The sequence below is a fragment of the Megalops cyprinoides genome, chromosome 4 (genome assembly GCF_013368585.1).
Source record: "Megalops cyprinoides isolate fMegCyp1 chromosome 4, fMegCyp1.pri, whole genome shotgun sequence".
NCBI classification, from domain to species: Eukaryota; Metazoa; Chordata; class Actinopteri; order Elopiformes; family Megalopidae; genus Megalops; species Megalops cyprinoides.
In genome coordinates, this window is record NC_050586.1 from 34,736,179 (window position 1) to 34,761,216 (window position 25,038).

A 25,038-nucleotide genomic window follows, 5' to 3' on the forward strand; every position below is an offset into this window, starting at 1 on the left:
AGACTTCCATACCACTTCAGTTTATTCACAATGTTTCATTCACATCATTTAGTACACTCACTATTTTGGTTTATTAGCCATGTACAATACACTGTGTTTTGTTGTCTGTGTAGTCTCTTTTGTCTTGATTGGTCATCTTGCTATCTCATTAGATTAATGAGAATTAAGTGCATTCAGTGAGTTAGCAATGGAGTTTTATGTCAAACATCTTGAGAGTAGTTTTCTGTTTTTTTTTTCTCTTGATGTGATAGTATAACATCAATAATCTTTTGTTTAACATGGATTTCTGGAACATACAGGCTCCTGTAAGCCATAGGTTGTCATGATTCGGTGCTCTGATAGAACTCTACATCTTGCACATGTGCAATTGATACATTTGGCTCACAGTAATCAGAGGTGACAGAAGATAAAAAATAAAACAAACTGTCAGGGTGCAAGGAATTTCCCCTGACAATCAACAGCCCAAAATAATATTTTCCAGGAGTTTTTCCCCAAGTACTGTCAGTGAAATATGCCAAGTAAGTGTTGATTCTTAAGGAATCACTTTATTATTGAAAGTTACCATCTGCCAAGTGATTGAAAGGTCAGAAACCTTTCAGTGAAAGACAAACTTACCCCTAAAGGAAAAAAATACACCTTTATAAAACATCTGTAGCCCTTTGAGATATTGAAATGTACATGCACTCATCAGAAATATCTTAGGAGTGATAATTTGTCTAATCGTTGAGTATTTGTTTGGAAAATTTAGACGAAGCCAAGAATTAACATGGAATTTTAAGCTCTTTCCCACAAAGAGCTTTTTAATGACATTCCATTAATAATGGTTAAAGTTATTCACGGTAACAGATTTTGGCTTTTGTTGGGAAAAGAGACTTCAGCAGTTTAATGTTAATTAGTGATTGGTAAGGATCAAATTTTTTGGCATTTGTGATAAAATAGCAAGAAGTAAGAGCTTAGGGCCATGTGCGATATTGAATTTCTTCAATATTTGATTCTGTTCGGTACGCATAGTTTTCCTTTCAGCTGTAAAAACAGATAGTAAAATTGAGCTGGAGAGGAGGTGGATGACAAGTCATTATTCATAGTACAAGTCAGTGCATCGTTACATGCACACAAATGGGAACATATTCATTTCAATATTCAGAAAGCCAAAGATACTGATCATGTCAAAAGGTAGGCTCAGACATGTCGGTTCAGTAATTTATACTATATTAATATTTTTTATTTTCTTGTCTTTTATCATGATTTGATACATGGCACTAATTGGCAAGAACATTTCACGCATATTTTGAAGAAAAGGAGCTAGTTTCAGTCACAAGTATTTGGAAAATCAGGAGAGGCATTTAACAGATTTTTGTTTTGTTTCTTTATATTTTGTAGATTTCTTTAGTTAAACTATTTTATTGAGTTCTGGGAACCTTAAAAAGTCTACCTTTTAAAGACAAATTGAATGTCTTGAGTATCTTAAACGTATGCTTGAATACTAAATATCCAAAACAATTTGAATACTAGGTATAGAAAAACTTAAAAAGCAGCATATGTGGAAGTATTCATTATTTTACCAGTTGATTATTTATTAAGATTATCTTCTGTGGGATGGTTTAATTTACAAGTTTTGAAGCTTGTTCAGACAACATACTCCAAAAAGGACAAAACAGAAGAATGTTCACAATTTAATGATTTAATTATTTATTTAGTGGTTTTCCTTCATTTTACAATTTACTGTTTACTTTTCTGCCTGTTTCAGACCTAATTTTCACCAGATTATTTTTATTCACCATGCGTGTTGCGCATGGTGTCAGTAGCATCAGTCAAAGCTCAAGCCTGAGTTGACCTGTGAAATTTATAACAGAGGACTCTGACAAGGATAAACCACATAAATGCCAAATCCATTTCTCTTCAGTGGATGAGCCAGGCTAGAGCTGTGGCATGTTTGAATTGACAGTTTGTTTGAGGTAAGACCACACCCTCCAAAAAAGAAGAAAAAAAAAGAAACGTTGTGAGGTTTCTGCTTGAGGTATCAGGGTTTTACTAGAAAGACTGGTTTTACCCATGCCACCGGTCATCTGTCCAAAGCAATCAGTTTTCTCCCAATATTGTTTTTCATGTGCTTATGAGAGGCAAAGAAGAATTTGACCGAGATTGAACTGGCTGCCATCCTAAACCAGGAAGTGCACAGCTCCTCCAAGAGGCCCAAAATTATACATTTGTGACTGACACTTGATTACAAGCAATTGCAAGCCTATTAAAACAGTTGGATATATTTAGAAAAGAATAAAAGGTCATTACATTTAACCACTTAAATAAGCCGAGCAATCCATTAGTGCCATTGACCGTTTTTGTTTCATAAGAGTCCAATAGCAATCCCAGTGTGGAGATTTATTATTTTAAAAGCTAAACTAGAAAGAGGGCGTATAATCTCTCAAACGTTAGTGCATATAATTCATCTGTCTTGTGAGGGCTTTTGGCTTGCACATGTGCGTTGCTTTTCGCAAGTGCCCCCCAACATCAGTTGAAACTAATTTTTCCACTCCAAAAAGGACACCGTAATGTTGGTGCTTTTCAAAACAACTGCCACAGGGCTGTCAAGTGCAGACCATGAGGGATGCAATAAACCATTATCTAAATACATTGTTTTTAAAAAGTCGTCCAGGGAAGGGAGGGGGTCCGGTGTCGCTGCCTTGGATCTTACCACGGCGAGCATCGTTCATTCTAAAGCACTGTTTATAGCGCTGTAAACACGCTCGCGGATAATGGTTTCTGTAGTGACAAATGGATCCCCTGCAGAGACAGCTCGGGACTGCATGTCTTATTCCAGTCCTGGACGGAGCCAGGAGCCAGTCAGTTTCAGGTTTCACCGAGCGTAGCGGGGATTTTGGCAAAGCCCCGCCGGGTAATCCGCCCCGCCGCCCACGTCCGCTCCGGTACTGAGTGGATCCCGTTCCTGCCGAGTCCCAGCGAGACCCGAGAACGGGCGAGCTAGGCGGCGACAGGTCGTGTCAGCGGCGAAAAGGCGCCCCGCTAAAGCTCACCGCTCATGCTCTCTTTCAGCGCGGCCCGCGGTGCTCCCGGCCGGATCAAACAGACTGCAGCGCTCCGTGCGGAATTTTTAAGAGGTGCCAGCTCGTTTGATAAGACTGATAAGCAGCGCGGTCTCTTCCCCAGTCAGCAACACGGCGTCAAAATATTGTTCTAACATTTAAAATAAATACCAACCACCCACGAACAGTGCTTCGAAACCGGTGTGAAATCGCAGGGTGGCAGACGCCAGTCGCACTCGTCGTAATAATTACACCGTGCGGCGAAGTTCTTGTTAATCCTCCTAAATGAGGCTTGATAAGAGATTTGTCGGAGGAAGGAAACCGAAACGGGCCTCTTTTTTTTCCCACCGCTGTTTGCAGAGGTATTATTCGCCTTCCACGCGTGACTCTGGCTGTTTCTTTAGCTACTGGATGGGGGTAACCCCGTTCGCTTGCCTCCCCAGCACCTGTGTTTACATTGGGGCCTCAGCCTTCAGCAACCAGCAGCAATCCTTCACTCACTCAGAATGGAGTGATCTCCCAGCCTCCAAATATGTGCTGGCCGTGCATTTTCACCGCTGTGCGACTCCTCTAAAACTTCCACGAGGGGGGCTGGCTAGAAACCGATATAAATTACGTTCCTGCTTCAAATTCCGCTATGTTCGAAGGTGCAAAAAAGTGTGGGTCCCGCTCCCGTTCTGTGCTGTTGTGATTTACGGCGGGGGGGCATTTTTTGAGAGGGGGGCTCGGGCCGGCAAGCACGGCATCCGAGTGAGAGGGAGATTCACTGGGCGGCTGCGTTGCTGTATGAGGGCGAACCCAAGTCTCCCGTTGTTGCTGCTGAAGGATGCACATCTGGTATTTCTGAATGCAGCAGCGGGCCTTTTTTTCCACCCTCATGAAACAAAAGGTCTCCTGCTTCAGGTGTCCTGCTTTTTTGTGTTGGGGGAGGTTACCGGGAGTAGGGGGGACCATTAGAGCTTGCTGTTTATACAGCGATGACTACTATGAGACTAGCAGGAATTGGGGGGGGTGGGGGGGTGGGCAGTGTTGTAATGGTCCCATGGATCAGAGCGCAGTCCCGGAAGGTGTGTTGTAAAAACCAGGGGGGTTTTCTGTTACTGCCACAGTCCCCAGCTGGTGAAGGTGCGCTCACGCTGCGGGTGTTTTGGAAAGAAGACGCTTTTATTAAAAGCACTGAGAAAGTGGGACCGCTGGGGTCATTATTACAGGTTTCCAAGTCTCAGAGGAAGCTGCTAATGAGTCGATTTCATCACTCTTACCTAAATGCTGTCATTTTAGTGGAAGTGACATCATGTGCTACTTACTCTTTTATTTATTTATTTATTTATTTAATCAAAATAACAATCGTCACTATGGCTTGAATGTGCAATACTGCACAGGCCAAACCGAATTCACACGTAGTGTAAAGCTGTCCTCATATTAAAGCCATGAGTAGGACTGTCAGCTTTGATTCCATGTCTGTGTGTAATGTTTGTTGAATATTTTCACATATCCATGGTTGATGCAAGTATATGTATGGTTTATATATTAATAATTAGATCAGAGGTATATGATTTCATAACCACACCTACCAATTCCGAATGAACACTGTGTCTTTATCCCACAAATGCCTTGATGGATTTGTAGCCTGGTATAAATAGACAGCTTAAGCGAGGGCTTTGTGGTGCATGTTTTGAATGCACCGCGCACCTGAAGTTTCTCCCCCGACTTCAGGACTGCAGGGTTGTGACATTTCTTTTAAAATGCAAATCTGTAAGACAAATATTTATGGGAAGACTCCAGCTCTTTTCCAAACACCTGTATAGAATGGGGTTCTGTGTGGGGATATTCCTGCAAGGTAGGGTTATGCAATACCACTTCAACACGTACGTAAGGTAGGCTTATGGGAGACTCCTCTTCAGGCCTGTTTAAGACATGCACTTGGGGCTTTACAGAACAAAACCTTCCTACTCCAGTCACAAGTGCCAACTGAGCTCATTACTGGTCAGGATTTTTCATTTGTGTGAACTGGGAATTGAAACCTGTGTTTTTTAACAACTAGCTCTCACTTTAAAACACAGGGAATCTTAAAGAAAAGAATGTCTTCTTAGTTCAGTATGTGAATTTCGTTCTTCAGAACTAAAATTGCCAATGCACAATTTGCTTTAGTCTGGTTTTTTATTTACATAAATAATGCATTTTTGACCATGCATTATGAAGGCCTATTCATTGCAGGCATAAAAAGGCAGTACAAGGGTGAGCTAGTATTTGCAAATGGACTTTACTTTGCATCTGATCTTTGTTATTGTGAAAATCAGACATTTCAAATGGATATTTCCTAGTGGTATGCCTATTCACATTGCAGGTTTGCATTTGCAAATACGGTTTCATTTTTGCATTTTCTTTTTCATTTTGGCACAGATCAGCTTCCATTATGCCAAACCACACATTAATAAACTCCCAGAAAGTTTTTCTCCTTGTTTCTTTGTGTTTGTAATTGATGTCAGAGCTGTCCAGGGAAAATGGCAGGGTTTTGTACTCCTCCATTCACTGTTATCAACAGTTCTGGCTGGTGATATAGCCAGCTAGACAAACTAGAAGTGGAAGTGTCATCAACTTGAAACTTGGGTTCTAGACTCATGGGATTTTGAAAATCTCCCATCAAACACAGAAATCCTTGATACAGGCACCAGAGATTCAGCAGAAGGGGAGATTTAAAGTGAGGTTTAAAGTGAGTGATAAAGTTCATTACAGGCTGGTTCCAGTGTAAAACTGGAACCAAAAAGCAGGGTTAACCGCTAGAATGATACCTCCCAGGGCAGCAAATGCACATACAAGGCATACACACACACACACACACACACACACAAGCACAAGCACACAATACAAACACCATCTTATTAATTTGATTATACGGATGTGCAGAACTTGGGAAATGGTAATATGTAGAGTATTTGAGGCGTTGTGGCTATGAAGTCACTGGCATTTTTGTTTCCTTTAGTCTTTACAGCCTCTCTAAAGTGTAAATTTTGTGTACACAGTTAGTGGTCATATGTCTGGATGTATAATTCAGCAAACGTATTTCCTATAAAGGAACATAGCAACAGTTACTGAATTGAAATAGCTAAAATGAAGCTTGTTTACATAAAACAGTATGTTCCATGTTGATTTATTGAATTTGGATATTTTCTTTTGTGGACTGGATGCCGATGAAAGAGATGGTAGCATTGTAAATTTTTAATAGCTACCCTTTTGTTATTGACAGATTCTCATTGGATTAATTATTTCTTTGGAAACAAATCTTTCCAATCAAATCTTTCCAATCAAAAACATGTTTTGATTATGGCATAAGGAGATTAATTTCTTCTGTGGTTTGGGGGCTTGTCATAATAATTTCTTTCTACAGTGTGCAAAAATATTTTGTGTTTGTGTAGACAAACATGCACTCTTCACCCCCTTGAAAATATTTTTTTTTTTTTCAAACAAGAGAGATGTTATTGTACTCTGAAAATGTATGGCCTCACAGGCTCCACAAATCAGAGGCTGTTTGCACCTAATTTTTCACAGGAAATCGGTGAAGTGGCAGACTTTGCAGCCTGTCACATGAAGACATAACTGAAAGTGTTTGTAAGTTTATATCACTTTCCTCTCCACAGAAGAAAAAAAAGAACAAATAACCATTTAGTGAAACATAATAAACGTTTATCAAGGGCTTGCGTTAAAGACGTCTGGCCGTTGAAAGTGTCACCACCTACGTAACTGTGAAAATTGGTACAAATTTTACCATGAAACATAACAAATCCATATTTACCTTTGGTGCCCCCCAACTTTGTAATGTCGTTGACTGAACCTTTACCTCATCCACTGCGATGCTGGAAAGGCCACCACAAGTATGGCTTTTGTCCAGAACACCCTGAGATGAATCTGAGGTAAACAATTCCATTCATCATTTACATCAACGGCTTCAAAGGGTTATTCTCTGTGGCTCATCTACCAGTGGCTTCATGAACGAAGGATGGATAACATTACCACATGAAGGGGAAGTGGTTTTCGTATGCATGACATCACTTCACCAATCACAATGGAAAGATCTGCTTGTACTCACACAGCAATGTTAAAATTGGAGCCTCAATAGTTGAATCATTCAATGGTGGTTCAAATTATGGACAGTCAGTAGCAATACCTCAAGATAAACCTGGAACAGAAAGGTCAACATTAGCAGCTAAAGTCGTTTAGTTGTGTATTGATCAGGCATAAACAAACCTTATCAAGACCATACAGGAATATATTATCCTTTGCACTTAGATATTTGTACGTTCCACTTGTAAACATCAGACCGGTCATTCAATCATTTGATTCCTGTAAGCGATTTATTCTTTAAAGTGATGCTCCAAATGAAGGGGTAAAAATAAATGTTTATGTTTTAATTAATACAAAGTGTTCAGTATTTGTTTTTCATGATCCTTTGTAATGGCTCATTATAATTCAGGAATTACATGATTATGTGATAAAATAATTTCATAATTATTTAAGTGTCACCATGTGAATTGTAGCCACTGAAGGACCTACAATGCCATAACACAGTCAAATAAATTAAAACATAACAATAATTTGACTCACATTAATTATTTGTGAGTGTCTCCATCATAATTGTTGCTGTGGTGCTTTGCCTTTTCATATTCATGTTCGTGTTGTGATGTCTTGCATGCTGTAAGTGAGCTTTTTAAAGTTAACATAGGAATGTTTCTGTCCCAGTGGTTTTGATCATTATCTGCAGCTAATTCGTATATCTGTATTTCTTACGAGTGGAGTGCATTAGCTAGTATATCAGTCCAACCCCTTTGCAATTTGACTATATAGTGTTTAATGAAGATAGCATTTGCCCTTATCCAGCTCTGTAACAACATGTGTCATACTTTGAGCTGAGCTTACCCACTGAATTTACAGAATTGCTTTGACTCTTGACTATAGGCAGAATACGAATATCCTGTAAACAACCATGTTTTCAAGACCATGTCACTACAGTAAGATCTGAATACCTGAGATGTTTGTAACTGGTGCATAGTGCACTAGCAGACAGTTCTTCAGTCTCAGCTCACAGACAGTTGCTGTGAATTCATGAAAAGAGAAATGGAAAATTGGCTGATTTAGTGCAGTTTAAAGGAGTTTAATTGGCCGCTAATTGGCTAAGCAACACCGTTGCAAGTTACATGTTATCAGTATGCCAATTCATACTTAAAATGGCCATGTATTTCAACAGCTAAAGGTAATCAGTTATTTGTTAGTTAGTTAGTTATTTGTGTATTGTTTTTTACAATAGTGCATCATACTTAAGAGTGATGAGAGAGCAGCTGAATTTCGTTGTGATTAAGAACAGTCTGAAATGGAGGGGCTGAGCGAAACCTTAGAATGTTGTGCGTTTATACCCGGCATAATGTATCGGACCAAAAGTAAGAAAGCAGCTTTATATTCTCTGCAGGTTCTATTCTTTCTTTCTTTCCTTATATTTGATTTGCTCCCTAAAGTGAGGTCATAGGAGTAATCTGACCCATTGTACTTATTAGGGCCTTTTCCATGTGCGTAACATGTGCATGGCGGTTGATGCCAAAACTTTCCCTGAGATAAATCATATATTGAATTATAGAGCTGTGATCATCTCTTTCTTAACAAAACAAGAATTCTTTAACTTCCTATTATTTTTGTCATTGTAATTGTCATTGATTATTTAGTTGAGTTGATTTGATAACTGTAATTGTAACTGATAACATTTGTTACTTTGTACTGTACTCTGTGCATATACCTCTATGTTCTTTGCAACTCGCGCTGAATAAGGATATCTGTCCAAAAATGAATAACAATAATGTTGATAATATACTGCCAAAAGTTGCTATGTCTACGGATATGTGGAGCGCAGTGGTGAATTTTGTTGGAAGCAAGTTATGATTTCTTGGAAGCACTGTTTGGTTTTGTGGCATCTGGCAACTTATTGAATGTGTGCTTTCCAATTTGCCTTATAAAAATGTAATTAAATCACATCTGTTTGACACTTGAATCTGACTTAAAGCATCACACAGATGCACGATTGTATCTTGTACTCATAAATAAGATACCAACAAAACCCACAGTATTGGTGCAATGTGTCCTGGAACAGTTTCTAAACCATAAACTACAGGAAATAAAGTTTAACCACCAAGCCTCCTCCACACTTATCCGTTTGCATATGTTGCTGTTGGATCTAACAGACCATTTCTTTTTCACCAAAGCTTTGAACCATCACTGAATACAGTAAGTCTGCAGTAATTGGTTGCCTATTAAGGCAGGTTAGCATGACTGCTAACATTGATGTGTACAAGATCAGTGATAAATGACATGTGCGGACAAGTTCTGAGTCAGCATTGCAAATCAACAAGGCAGTGGATGGAAAAAAAAAAACTTTTTTGCTCTCATTACTGGTTTATGACAATATATGTTGTGTTTATTAATTTTGTTTTTTAGAACATTTAATTCAGGAGCAAATGCAATTTCCACAATGTTCAGGGATGCATTAAAGACTGAGAAGGAATAGCTTAATCACTTTACTAATTAAAACTGTTACAAATGGAAAAACCAAAGAGGCCTCTAGAACCTTTTGGTTCTTTGGATGCTGATGTCATTTCAGTACTTAATGTTGATCAAAGAAAGTAAATGGTTTGGTCCTTTTTTTTTCTTCACTGGTAGCCATGTCACGCTTTCAAAATAAACTTTTAAGACATTGAATTATACTTGTGTTTTATTGCCACTGATTCAGAGAGCGGAAATGACTTACGCATACGCCCTCCATATTTTTACATCATCGGGCTTTGATTAAGCTAAATCTTTTCGAGAATCTATTAATAAATATTAACCTACTAATTTTGGCTTGTGGCTTGCAACTCTTGAAGAGCTGACAGAACAAAGAACACGCACAAGGCAATGTGAAAACCAGATTACTCCCTAGTCGACATGTGTTATTTGTTTAGCTCAATATAGCTCCGACCGGGCAACATTATGTAAAGATGTTCTTGAGCCTGGCTGACCCTGCGAAACATCTGCCTCGCGCAGAAAATTACGAATACGAAAGAGCCGGACCCTTCCTGAAATGTGCGCGGAGGACATTTTTACACTGTGAGTAATGAGCATTTCGGCGCGGATAACATCCCCAAATTTCTGTCTCTGCTCCATTCCCGCCCCTTAATCCGGAGGGTTTCACATCTGCTCTCTGGGCTGATTTAGGTACTGATGCTATCACTGAGGAAGGAGACCACCTGCTAACTTCAGGACTTCTGTGTGCATATTCAATAAGAAAATACACATGAAAATGATACTCCTAGCGCATTCCAAGGGTATTGATGTAATCTCGCTGTAATTCAACACGGCTGCACACCATCACCGTTGGCTCATCCGCCGCATGACATGTAAACATATTTTTAGCGAACGACGTCAAAACTTAGGGCCCTGAAGAACAGCTTTGCGCATATTTTGAGCCTCGGAGGAGCGCATTCTTTAAATAGACGTCGGCGATGACAATTATTGAAGTGCGCTAATGATTTCATAACGCTTAGCACTTGCTTGTTGGCTTTGGGCTTTATTTGAAAGAGCGCCATACGACTGTTTGCCTAACCTTTGGCCCATATACATTTGCTCTCAGTGTTTTCTCTTCATCATCGCTCTGTGACACGGTGGCTTCTCTTTCCCGAGGGCGGTGCTTTTAGCACCGTCTCAGATTCGGGAAAGAGACTCGGCATTTAAGTGCATTCTCACACTCTCCACTGTCACCCCAAAGGGTTGTGATTGAGTGAAATAGTAACTTTCGCAGAGCTCTTAATTAATAAAAAAGTTTACGAACCCTGTGTTGATAGCACAGCTGAACATTTTGGTTAATTGCTGTTTTTAGCTCAACTGAAACTGCAGTTTAGTCTGACTGTGTCTCCAAACCATCGAGGAAGCGATACTGGGATAACCGTGTTTTATCCTGCTCTTTTTCGCAGTGGGAGTAGTGTCACTTTCAAAAGCACATTGTTCTTTCTCTTATGTTTTTTCAAAAACTAGCATTATTTTCGCCATCTGTTTGTCAATTTCCATATCGCTGCACATCAATCTAGCGTATGTCGGTTTGGTGTGGCTTTAACACACAGATGAGGTGTGGGACCTTAATAATGACTTCTCGTGATTTCATTTCCCCATGTAGCCAGAGCTTGGACGGTATCGCCTTTGTTTGAACTAGGCTCAAGGACGTGATCAGGAATACTGTGAACTGCAGTCAACCCACATGAAAGCACTTGACAACAGATGTTAAACCAAGTATCACAGCGGTCCTTATCAAAGCTCTGATTTGCTCTCCCGCATACTGACTATTAGAACAACATGGCTCATTCCACTTTGCGTATTTCATATTTTATTAATGATTTATGTTTGTCATTTTTAGTCATAACCATCCTAGTGTGTAGCCATTGGGAATAAATTCATGTTTATTAAACCAGCATGTGACCCAGCTCTTTATTATATTTCCTAAGCCCCCTCAGATAAGAAGTATTGACCATTTTTAGTCTCTAAAAATGTTTTATGACTTGTATAATATGCTCTGATTATTTGTTTGAATCTCACATGCACATATGTATTACCTACTTTTTGTTTTGTCCACCCGAGCACAATAAATTATAGAAAATATCTGACCCAACTTTGTGTAGGTGTACCAGATACACAGTGGGGTTTTTTTTCAGTCTCTTTTCATCATCCAGAATCAACAAGATGTAGCCCCAAGCACATTGTGATCTGCAAAATACATTCCAAGCAGCGTGACAGTGTGCAAAAGCCTCCATCTGCCCTCCATAACCCTAGTTCTACACTACTGTGCCTGTTACCACAGAGAGGGGTTTAGGGGCTCATTAGGAATATTGAATCTTCAGGTGAGTGCAGGTGCGTGACTTCTGGCTCCAAAAGAATTTGCATAATGGCAGCCGGCTAATTGGAGGCTTGAATGGTCACCCGACCGTGCACGGAGGCGAGACGACCGCGCTCAGACGCAAACGCCAAAACACTTCTTCTCTCTGTGCTTTCCATCAAGCTGACTGCCACGCTCATTCCTGCAGCCGCCACACCCGAGAACCAAACAGGTGTGGATTCTGGGAGTTAAACCTCTTTAAAACGCTCGACTGGAGGAATTCTAATCTACTTCACGAACTCCTTAGGCAGAGGGAACCCTGAACACTCACATGATCTGAGCTGATCAGATGCTCAGCCTTAGGAACGAATTCACAGTGTGTTTCTGTACCTGGTACAGTATGGAAGTTGCATCATTGCATACCAGGGCATGTTTTCTTTGTGAAGACCCATACATTAAAACACACGATAATGCAGAAAAATGGCTATGCATTCAAGGTCGACTATGAACTACCATTTTGTCTCTATTAGTTTAACTAATAGGTTTGCTGGCAGTCTCTTGTTATTTCTGCAAGATATACAAATGTCTTTTAGCCCTGGTATTTGACTTAGAGGGTGGGAAGACATGATGTTTTAATTATTTGGCCATGCTTGTTTTAACAAAGAAGGCCCGTGAGGGGTTTTGGCTACTGATTTGATACATTGTTCAACTCTCACAGAGTGTTGATGGATAAGTTAAATGGATGCAGATAGCAGTCTTACTATCATGAGAACATAAAATATGCATTCCTCAAGGGTTGGTCAATTAGAATGCAAAAGCATAGCATAGAATTCAGTACAGTGAATGGAATTCTAATCCGCCTGTATTACCACCACCAGCACACATACTAACTTCAAGCAGACATTGCAATAAGAAATCACAACCATCACACAGCTTGATGGGGCTTGCCAATGGAAAATTGAATAAACAGATAACCAATTGATTAAAAAATGACACAGCAAATTTAAAATGCAGTGGAAGCTATAAAAACTGTTGCTGTGATACAGAGGGAATGACCGAATCGTTTGCTTGAGAATGCTGGCTTTGTGAATGTTACAGCGAATTATCTTCAGCACTGTGTTGTGGATGGGTGGCGCTCACTCTTTCTCAGAATTCCTTGCTTTCTTCACTGCACATCTTTCAACAGTTACTCCTGCTGGGTCAGCGGTCATACCAACAGCTATATATATATGTATATGTATATACCAGTTTGTTGACTTTATTTGCACTGTCCGCATTCGGACACTAGCATACTGCTGCATGGGAAATAATCCTAGCAAGCAGCCCCTTTCAGGGCATGCAAAAAATTTTGCTACAGGCATTCAAAAATACTCGAAACTTTAAAAAGTGTAATTTCTTTACAGTATAAAGGTTGCTGAAAATGTGAAAGTAATTCAGATATATTCAAAAAAGTATCTTTCTCCCTGTCTCTCTCCTTTTGTATGCATTTAACACCAAAAATCTGTCAAACGTATGTGTTACGAAATGGGACATCATTTTGCTCAGGTGAAATTTGAAGCATGGAAACACTGCAAAGGTGGGCCCATTGTCTTTGCCCCAGTCTCTTAAGAACCACCTGTGTGGACATTACAAATGACCAGAGGGAAAAAGGGGAGGAGACGCAATGTCAAGGGGAGGAGAGGCAGCCTCAGTTCAAAAGAGCCTGCTTTGATGTCCAAGGACTGCATTTGATCTTACTTTTGATCATTTTGATTCACACTGTATAATTTACAGTTTGGTCTGATTTGTCAGTGTTAAAGTAATTTTGACCAGTTTTTAGACCAGAACTACATTCTTTCAGCATAACCCAGACGATGTTTAATTATCATAAACTGGTCATTATCCACAGATAAATAATATATTCCTCGAAATGATTTGGGACACCAGTCTACAACTTACCCATATAAGTGTAGTAAATTATAGATAAGGAAAAAAGGAACAAGATTTGTAACTTTAATAATCTTCAACTGCATAAAAAAAAATCTAAACCTAATCTAAACTCGCTAGGAACATTGAAAGGTTTAAAAAGTAGTATCACTGAAGGAGGAAGGTCTATTAATGCTAGTGAGGGGCAGATAAATGTTATGTATCCCTTTGACGTCTTCTTGTCAGGTACGTGGGCGGGAACGGAAGACGACCGCTGCGCGGTGGGACGATTTCTCCTTGCTCATCCTGCTCGAGGCGCTCCATTTTGGATGGATGCGCCTCCAGTTTTATAGCTGAGCAGCACAGAAAATCCCAAGTTCACCCTTATTGAGTGATCTGAAAAGCAGACACATTACTGCCTTCGCTCGACTCCAATATACTCAAATTAGCCGTATTGTTTCAACTTATAGATGGAGTGCATTTTTAATGTTGTCATCGCTATGAATGTTTTGGGCTTCCAAGTAATAAACTATCTTTAGTTTTTCATTTAGGATCTGTAAGTGTAAATTGCAATGATAACACAGGTGACTTCCTGGCTGTATATTTATGTCTAGTTTATACAATGTTAATATAGCTTGCTCTTGAAGTGCAGTGGTTTTCAGTGTGGAACCGTGAACTTGTTCTGTAAGTTTAATGAACCATCTCAGGCTGTAATAAAAGGTATCATATGAAGGAATTTTTAAACTCTTTTTGAATATAAAACTTTTTTTATGAAAAGAAAAAAAAATTTGCATTTCTTGTCCAACAAAGCCCACACTTTGTGGTGAATTGTGTAAACAAAGAAAGTGTTCTCATTGACTTGTTTATGGGTTGGAGGACAGTTTTCTGAACTTCGCTCAGACCTGACAGAGGTTCAGCACAGTAAATTTTGGATGAACGACAAGCCTGTATTGCTGGTGGTGCTCTGTTAACTTTTTGAAACATCAGTGCAAATGTTTTGTCAGGTGTGGGGGCTTCGCGCGCATGCCAAAACTTTGTTTCCATGGAAACGAGCCAACTAAAGTGTAAAAAGCTGTCATAATATGAAACAAAATCATTTAATCCTTGAAAGAATTTATTTCATAGAAGCAGCAGTTTCCCGAATGACCAGAGTGCTCAATTAACAAAAGGAGGAAATGGACTACATCAGAGCAGCTTGTGATAATAACTTTTTGTGAGTTGGTAGGGGCACGGTTTGTAGAATAACAGTCCTTTTGCTTTGTCATGCATAATTGTAAAAGCGTGAAAAGGCATTGACATACCTAGTCATGCCAAATTTACTTTAGGTTTGGGTGCTCGAGACCATTCGTCTGACTTTGGGACCGTTCGAAAGGTTACTGTCAGCACTCCTTCCATTCCATTGTTCCTCCGATTTAGAAGGCAACCTGATGAAAGAAGGAAGCGGTTTGGCCTGTAGCTTTAACCAACACATTTAAAGCAGAGCAACCTATTTCATTACTCACTCGTTTTTCTTTTATTTCAGCCTGGAATAAGGTTAACATGTTGTGCAAGGCGTGAAAATAACACTGTCTTAAATATGTTTTGAATGGCCTGGGCTGCGAGTTTGAAAAGTAGGAGCCAGTGCTCTTGTACTTCCTTTCCTTGATGGCTTGTTTTACTTGAAAAGGCCGCAGATACAGTTCAGGGCACCAGCAAATGCTGACCTTGCACTAATATTTCATTATGTCCATTTAACGCTGATGAGGGTGGAAAAAGAACGCGTCGCGGTTTTTTTTTTTTTTCGCAAGACCTCTCGATGCTGGCGAACGGGAGGGATTCATTCAGCGCCGCCGAATCGCGGCGATAATCGCCGGGCATCGACAACAGCCGGGGGAAACAGAGCGCCGCTGTGCGAGATTGTAAAGCCTTCAATAAACGTCCTCGAAAGATTTAAAGGCTGTTTAAAAAGAAACGTTTCAAACCATTTGAATGTTGTCTTTTCCAGGACACTGGCAAGTGCAGGAAAAGAACTCAAAGATAACTTCCTGAAAGCCCTGGCAGAGCGCGAGGAGGTCCACCGCAGTGGGAAAATGACTGTGAGTACATTATTACAGCACTCCACCGGCTACGTAATGGGATTCCCCAAAAATATTCCTGCAATTCCGTGAGGACCTGAATAAGTTCCACACTGTGTCAGGTTTAGCAGGGGGAAAGGCAGCCCACCAGTCATGTGCCCCCTCCACCTATCGCGCCCGCTCCAACACTGTTCATACACTAGTCCTCCCAGTCGCCACCAATCAGAACTCCCCCTCCCCCTCCCCCGCCGCACCCCCCCCCCTTACACAAACAGACATGAATAGAATGCACATAACTCCTGCCTTTTAAATGAAATGCGAAAACATTTTTGCAAGCGTATGAGCATACCCAAGTACAGCGCAAATGCAGAACCAGGGCAGACTCAACAAATGCCTAAGACTTTTAATATGGTTTCTTTCAAATGCTACAGCATCTCACCCCCCTGTTTGGTGCATTATTACTTCATTTAGCTGCCACTCATAAGCGTGAAACAAACAATCCAAAAAAAAAAAAAATACGCCACATCTCCCTTCTAGCCTTCCTTTATTTGCTAATGTTTTAGATCTTCATCAAGTGTTGCAAAGAAACCTACAACATTTTTTTTTACTCATGGCGCTTTCTTGTTTGTGACAGCATTTGTGGAAATACATTTGTTTATGTCCCACTACCGGTTTTAGTGTCATATGTCGAAGAACTTGTGAAAGAGTTGATGTCTGTCCTCCCAGTTATGTTCAGGCCATAACACTTGAACTGCAGTGCAGCACAGTCACATACATTTTTCATAATCTGATAAAAGGAGACATGAGCAGAGGCATTTGCCCTAATTCATCTTGCAGTAACTCTTAGCAAGGCATTCTCAGAATACCATGGAGAGAGCAGCATATGATTACCTTTTTTTAAGAGTAGCTGCTTCGAGTTGCATAATCAAGTACCTTCTCCTGAGTTCGTATGTTGTTTGTCTGATTTTCCATAATGCACAAACCCATAGCTCGTTTTGCTGAACCTTGTTACATTGGAAAAAGTATCTTTGGCCAAAACTGTTCAACCATCTTTGCATTGCAGCTAGATGACTACACAGTGTGGCAGCCCACTATTCAACAAGCATTGCATTTTTTTCTATTTGGTAAACCCTTGGGCTGCATGAGCATTCATGCGGCCTTGACATGGAACTTGATGTCTTCACTACAATGTCATTTTGAGTGTTTTTAGAAATATTTAATATCAATATGTTAGGTTTGAGAATGTGTCAAGGCCTAAGAGGCTATATGTAAAAATGGAAATTTGCTGATTGCAAGAAAAATTTTAATTAGCTATTTGGACTGTAGCCCCTTTGTTTTTTTCTCGTGTCTGTTATATGTGTCAGGGAACGGTATAACATGGCCGGTAGTGGTATTTTAGACTCCTGTTGCAGAGACTTCCTCCGTATGAGTGATGGCTCCAAGCTTACCCAGCTGTTTAAATGGGTTAGAAGGGGACCTGGGAAACGTGTGATGGATGTGTGTCCTGTCCAGGGGAGCCTTGTACTCCCTGATGAATCAGGGATAAAAAATACCAGGGAAGGGATGAAACCGTGAGTGCCAGGCTGTTTATTACGGCCGCCGTGACTTATGTGAAAACGAGCCGTGTGGTCCCCGCTTCGCCCAGCTGTTTGGGGGAGATTAATGCGCTGCTTCCAAAACCGGCAGAGAGGACGCACGCCGCGTTGTGCTGGGATGCGCGACGGCGGGCTCCATGACGACGGCGGACAGGATGGGCCGCCCGGCTCGGAGCAGCAGGTAAAGCGTGACCTTCCCTTACCTGCCCCGTTGGGATCGGTAATTACAGGATCACACAGGGTGCAGGGCAGGAGCAGAAAGGAGCGCGCGGACGCGGGCCTCCCCCCTCCCCCCTTAGCTGGATGTTGACTGTGTAAACAGTCCCAGGCAGAAGCCAGCTCCAGCTCCGCTCCATTCCGGCCTTCTCAAACCTGCCTCGCTACAGCCCGGCATGAAGAGTCGGTTACAGCTTGTTCCTTTCACAGGTATTCAAAGAAACCACTGTAGCTGACTCTGAAAAAAAGCTGTGAATCAAGCAGTGTCTAATACACCTCTTCCTGTGTTTAAAAAAGAGAGAGAGAGCAAAAAAAAAAAACCCTATGGAACAGAATACAGTGTTGTGTATCACCAACAATATTATACTGACATGATCCCTGCCCCCCCCCACTTCTATTTTTCCCACTGAAGTGCTTCCTCTGACGAAAAAGTGCACTGGAAAAATGTTTATTTTCCTCCACCCCCCTCTCTCTTTCAAATCGAACCCACATTTGAGCACTTAATACCTCTTCTCTTGGAAACTGTTTGAGCAACAGGTAATCTTAATACAGTTTGACGAGGCCTGACCTCTTTGGTATGTTTATGTTACTTAAATGTATTCCAGCCAACATTTACTCATGTGTGGGCATTTGAAAAATAGACTGTATGTAGTTTGTAAAAGCCTATACATTCTCATTATGGATTATTATTTTTTGTAACCATATGTGGAAAATTGAATATTTAATGTAATATTATTAGATGTTTATGCTTGCATGTTTCCAAAGTAAAAAAAAAATGTGTATCATGTAGTTATATTAATAAGCCATATTTTCAGGCCACTAAATATTACATGCTAAATGGGTAACAGACAGTGCTGCTTTGACATAAGAAAGTATATCAAACATCTATAGTATTGCCTTAACAGTCAGTATAAAAATGCACTAGTTAGTCAGGTACTTTTGGTATGGATTTACTCCAGTAACTCAATATACAGAAATAATGAGTGACCCATGATAAATATAAACCTTTACCTTTTGCAGGCGTCTGAATTTTAGACATGTAACTGTTAAACAGGCTATCACTTGACATAAAATGCTCTATTGAGCACAGAGTTTCAGCCTTAATTGTACTTCCATCTACTTTTCTGCAATGATCTATGCCCCATTTCCAGTATTTTACATGGAAGAAAATTTGACAGCTGGGAGACTTATAATGACTTAGGATTTGTCATGTTGAGAATTAGTAGTGCACTGAAAAGAAAGCTAAGTTCACCTTCTGCAAATGACTTGTATCAGCTCTCCATAATGTTCCAGAACACTTGCATTTTACATCTGCGGCTCACCAATCTCACTTATCCAGCTTTTTCTTATTTCCAGCAGATGAGGCCATTTGTTGACAGAAAAGGTGTTTATCTGAGATGTTGCTTTTCTTTCCCTGTACAGGGCTCCTTATGTGTAGCTCCTATAGCACACAGTAGAAGGCAGAGAGTCCTGATTTTTCTTCATGGCTATGATGGAGAAAGTATTAGAATCTTGATGGATAGAGAGCCAAGTCAGCTTATGCATACACATGGGCATTATCGTCTCTAATGACAGGCATCCTACCGGTGGGATTTCCATGAGAAGAACAAAATCCAAACCCTCAAACCACGTTTATATGCGACACTGGCTGTCCCCTGTAACGTCTTACGATATCATGCCCCATACCTTTTCAAACGCAACAGCCAAGGCTTTACAGTTGTCACAGTTATTTATCATTATGTTCAACAACCAAAAATATACTAAAAAAAAGGCAGTGACTACCCACCCCAAAAGAACTATTTGTACATCTCCTCAATGTAATAAATGTAAACTGTTAGCATGTTCATACATTTCATTGTGAAAGGATAACTGAAAGATTGAATGTGTGATTTGTTAAAGTGAAAACTGCACCTGTAATATTTCACAGATGCCATAAAATGCCACACAGGAATCCCATGTTTCTGGTCGTCCTTATAGAGAGATTCACAGAGACCGGAGACCTGACCATTAGCTCCCATTGAAAGTGAAATAAAGGGAGAGGGTTGACGGCACCTGTATGTCTGCAGGAATAGCATGAAAGCAACAGAATTCCTCCTGGTCATCAACAGAGACTTATTAGCCATTTTCATGAACTCACAAAAGTTCTCTAAGTGGTCATTGAAGACCATGCTTTGCCTAAATGCTGCATTAGCACATTTTCACATCAATAGCAATGGGTCCAACCCATATTTTTAGAAAAGCATTTTTTAATTGGTTGTTAACATTTGACATGTCTTTCTGCCTAAGCAGAAGAGTGTGCAGCAGCATTTCTATTGCCAAGTTTACACGTTGCAATGCAGTCAATGAACCTTAGCACATGTTGCTACACACACTATGAAAAATTCATCAGGGTATTCTCAGGATTTTCTTTTGCTAAATTCTATGCATAAACATGATTCTATGCACAAGTTAAAATGAAAATTTGTGTGTACACACGATTTTTAAGTGAGACCCTAGGTTTCCACCTATCCACAACACTGGAGAATACCCAGTGGAAGATTTGATGATAAATTTGGGTAACTAGAGCTGAAAATGTAACCGTTATGCAGCCAAAGAGCAAAAAAAATTCAACAAGAAATAGTCTTTTATACCCTGCCTTCAGAACGGGGTCATACAATCCAAATTCTGGAAATTACTCCATGAGTTTTGTGTGTTTTTTATCCTGGCCATCCACTCAGAATGATGCAGCTGCATGTCTAAGTCAACTTATCTCAGACTTTGATGTGCTCTGGTTCTGTTTATCCTTAATCCTTTCAAATTATATCAGAGCCATGCATGTGCACAACATAGTTTTGAAATAATAAGATGTTATCTAGAGGAAGAGGAAAATGGGTGAGGTTTGTGGAAAAGTAGCTGCTATCTTTAAGAGGCTGAAATTCTTGACAAGTCAGTGTCTGATGGTTGTATTGCACGGCATGTGCAGGTTAGTACCTTTGTATTTCAGACTGTTTTGTGTACATATGTACGTGTGGATGTATGAGCATACAAATGGCTAATTGGCTGGTGATCGGATTTATCTATAACATCGTTTTCCTGAACGTAAAATTCTACACATAAAACTCATGTATGACTCCAGTGCTTTGGCATGACAAAGGCCACTTTGGCATAGAGAAAAATGTTCTTTACTTACTTTGGGAACTGGATATGAGACTCTGATATTTATTCCACCGAAAAGCTCCCCTTGAAAGAGTCACATTCACTAAACATTTGCGTCTGCACAGAATTTCAAGTCATTGCTTTGTGTTTCAACAAACCATGGCTTGGATTCTTTTTTTTCCTGTTTAGCCTACTTTGGGGCTGAAATCTGAAGGCTTGTGCCTCTATTTCAATAAAGGGCTCCTCTTGAAAGAGTCACATTACAAAAGTTAATCTTTGATAAGGTTCAGTAATAAGACCACCCAGCGGTGTAAGGTATACTGTACAGGGGTCTCTTTGAGCTCTCATGATGGGCTGTTGAAACATGGCTCTGGAGGGCAATATGAAGAGCCTGTTCCCCACGCTGAGGCCTGCACTCGTTCCAGGCCTTTGGTTCCTCTCTGCTGTTTGCCAGCTAATGCTATTCTTATTTTAACCCCTTTGGTTTCTGTAAGTGCATACATGTATAGTGTTACAGCATGCTAGCAAAAATGTTGGAATATGAGTATTCTTGAAATAGAGGAGTTTTTGTAGTTGTATCAACAGAGATGTTGATTAGAAGAGAGTTGTATTAAAGTAAAGCTGATTAATTGTTAAGCCATTTTCCGTACATAGGGCTGGAAAGGCTAACAGTCTGCTCCTAGGTTTGCATTTTGTCATCATGTCCTGCTGGAAGACCCATGACCTCTGAGGGAGACCCAGCTTTCTCACACTGGGCCCTACATTACGCTGCAAAATTTGTTGGTAGTCTTCAGACTTCATAATGCCATGCACACGGTCAAGCAGTCCAGTGCCAGAGGCAGCAAAGCAACCCCAAAACATCAGGGAACCTCCGCCATGTTTGACTGTGGGGACCGTGTTCTTTTCTTTGAAGGCCTCGTTTTTTTTCCTGTAAACTCTATGTTGATGCCTTTTCCCAAAAAGCTCTACTTTTGTCTCATCTGACCAGAGAACATTCTTCCAAAATGTTTTTGGCTTTCTCAGGTAAGTTTTAGCAAACTCCAGCCTGGCTTTTTTATGTCTCTGGGTCAGAAGTGGAGTCTTCCTGGGTATCCTACCATAGAGTCCCTTTTCATTCAGACACCGACGGATAGTACGGGTTGACACTGTTGTACCCTCGGACTGCAGGACAGCTTGAACTTGTCTGGATGTTAGTCGAGGTTCTTTATCCACCATCCGCACAATCTTTCGTTGAAATCTCTCGTCAATTTTTCTTTTCCGTCCACATCTAGGGAGGTTAGCCACAGTGCCGTGGGCTTTAAACCTATTGATGACACTGCGCACGGTAGACACAGGAACATTCAGGTCTTTGGAGATGGACTTGTAGCCTTGAGATTGCCCATGCTTCCTCACAATTTTGCTTCTCAAGTCCTCAGACAGTTCTTTGGTCTTCTTTCTTTTCTCCATACTCAATGTGGTACACACAAGGACACAGGACAGAGGTTGAGTCAACTTTAATCCATTTTAACTGGCTGCAAGTGTGATTTAGTGATTGCCACCACCTGTTATGTGTCACAGGTAAGTAACAGGGGCTGTTAATTACACAAATTAGAGAAGCATCACATGATTTTTCAAAGGGTGCCAATACTTTTGTCCGGCCCATTTTTGGAGTTTTGTGTAAATTGATACTTGATTTGACTTTTTTTTCTTTCTCTTTTGTGTTTTTTTATATGTCATAGTTACCTGCTCTCCTGTCATGCTGTTATCAGTTTTCTTAATACAGTCTTTTTTTGCCCACAAGAAAAAATTCCACTCGCAAAAATCTTCAGCTGTTCTAATTTATCCCTTTTTAAAGAAATTACCTCTGCCCCCATTTCTTGTAAAAGTACTTCATTTTTTAAGATCAAACAGTGCCAGGTTTTTAAAATTTGCTTTTCAGTTTCCCATTTGACTTAGCGCAATATTTCATCCATCATTTTAGTTGCGGGGAGATCATGTTAATTGCGGAGGCAGAAAAGCTCAAACCGAACCATGTGTCTCGCAGAGCTTGACCAGCTGACGAATGATAGCGTTTCATGTGGTCACTGCCCACCCAAGGGCTGCATTGTGAACAGGGGCTTATTTGATCACTCTGATGACTGTGTCCTCTCGTGTTAATGAAAGTGCAGCTCTCCCACTCTAATCCTGGGCAGAGCCAGATTTTTTTCCACCATGAATTTTGCCCATTGCCCAGTTTTGGGACTTAATGGGAACAACAGATATATGTAATATGTGAGAACTCGGCTACAAAAAAATCTGACATCAACTTTAAACACTATGAAAAAAACATCATTTCATGTTGACATGGTTCTGAAATGCTCCATGATAGTACATAACCAAGGCTGTTTCTTGAAATGACTAACCTATGACAAGCAGTGGTTGTTGCTTATTCACAGGTGGTGTTGGCTTTTGGTCCATTGTCTATTGAGGCAGTTGGGAATCTATGAGTGAGTTAAATCATCCAGAAAGAGTGAGTCATCCTGATCACCCTCATGGATTCAATACAATTAGTTTCTCTTACTCACAAAAGGCCATTGTCCTTCCTTTCTGTGTGTGTGTGTGTGTGTGTGTGTGTGTGTGCACGTGCGCGCGTAGGATCTCTTTTTTATACTTGAATGTTTGATCCCTTCAGGGGCAATGAAAGTCTCATTCATTCATTTATGGGTGATTTAAGGTGACCTTGTAGCCCATCATCCAAGACCTCACAGCAATAACAGGTCTTTTGCCTCTTATATAAGTTTTACTGACCTTCACATTCTTTTCTTGGTGAGTTGTGCTTTAAGTATGTGTATGTACTGTATCGCTGATGCAATTTTGTGATGCATGAGGATTCTACACTTTCAAAGAACAGAACCAAACTAGGTCTGCTAATAAAGGTCAACATGGGAATTAAATTTCTATTTCAATTTCTGATATTCATGTAGAAGTAAATCTAACATATTAACAAGATCATATTCACTCTTAATGGTCCAGTCATCTTAAACTTTTTAAAAACAAAATGGTCATACAACATTGTCAGTGTAAAACAAGTTATTTCAAATTATTTTAATGATTCAGTTGTTGATAAAAACGTGCAAACATTAAAAAGGAAAAGCAGGAAATTTCTGGTAAAAGATTTATGCGGTGTAGCTGATAAAATTCATCTCGTGTCCCCCATGCGTCATCGTTTGCGTTTTTCATCTTATATTTCCAAGTGAGCTTTCATACCTGTCAGTTGCACGCGTTTCAGTCACTCCCCTCTCCCCATCTTACAAAAGGAATTACCAAGATTAATGGCGGACTCTGATTTTAATGAGAAGCCACCCTTCCCTCTCTCCGCTGTAATCTTCCTGTTTGTCTCCCCTCTGGGCGAAACCAGGGGAAGACCCTCTCACATCGGGAACTTAAAAAGGGCAGAGGCCACATGCCTTCTAAATTGGGTGCAAAATAATATCCAGTTAACTCCCGTTAACTGGCTCCTTTATGAACATCCAGGCCTGTAGGCCGTTTGAATTATCAGCGATTTCCCCTCCCCGGCGCCCCGCCCGCGTTATTACCCTCATCAGCTGAGGCTGTGAAGGTGCCCTGTGTGCGCTGCCTCTTTCTTCGGCGGCCGTGTTGCGAAAGCAGCGCCGCTGCCAAAAGTCGCACGCAAACAAAAGGTGCACCTGGGCAGCTCTGGCATTATTTACACTGGGTAAGAAGTTAGGTTTTTATCAAATCCAGGTCACACCTGCTTGGAGTGCCTGAGGGTGTCTATTGTTGAAGGTGCACTTCTGAAATTGAAGGTGCTCTTTTTTGTTGTTTTTTTTTTTGGTGGGGGGGGGGGGGGGGGGGCGCGGTAGTATGATGTCAGCAGTTGTGCCTCTCTGTCGAATTCTAATGCTGGCTGTGATACCACAGCTGTTCAAAGCCACTTTGACATCATTCTTCTCTGTTACATTATTAAACAATGCATATAGAAAAAAAAAAGAAATTAAACTGCAGCACTGTTTGAAACTTATGTCACGCGGCAAGCAAAGAATAGGAGCTAGACGTTTCTCAAGTAGGTTTCTGTAAGATTTTTTTTACAGAAATCTACGTACTTCTGCAATCCTAAAGAGAATCTTCGATCTTCTGTACCACAAAATAGCTTACATAGTTGTTTTATTGAAAACTAGTCTTGCTTCTAGTAAACAGGGAATTTTTTTATGAACACTGTGTACCTACAAATT

General features: G+C 40.4%; 1 protein-coding gene across 1 annotated transcript in view; it reads left to right on the top strand.

Annotated features, from left to right (window-relative positions):
• cfap299 (cilia and flagella associated protein 299) overlaps positions 1 to 25,038 on the top strand; it is an 88,070-nt gene that overhangs the window by 16,839 nt on the left and 46,193 nt on the right. The window contains exon 3 of the mRNA XM_036528117.1: positions 15,812 to 15,902. Within this exon, the coding sequence (XP_036384010.1) occupies positions 15,812 to 15,902 (91 nt within the window). The remainder of the gene's footprint in view (positions 1 to 15,811; positions 15,903 to 25,038) is intronic.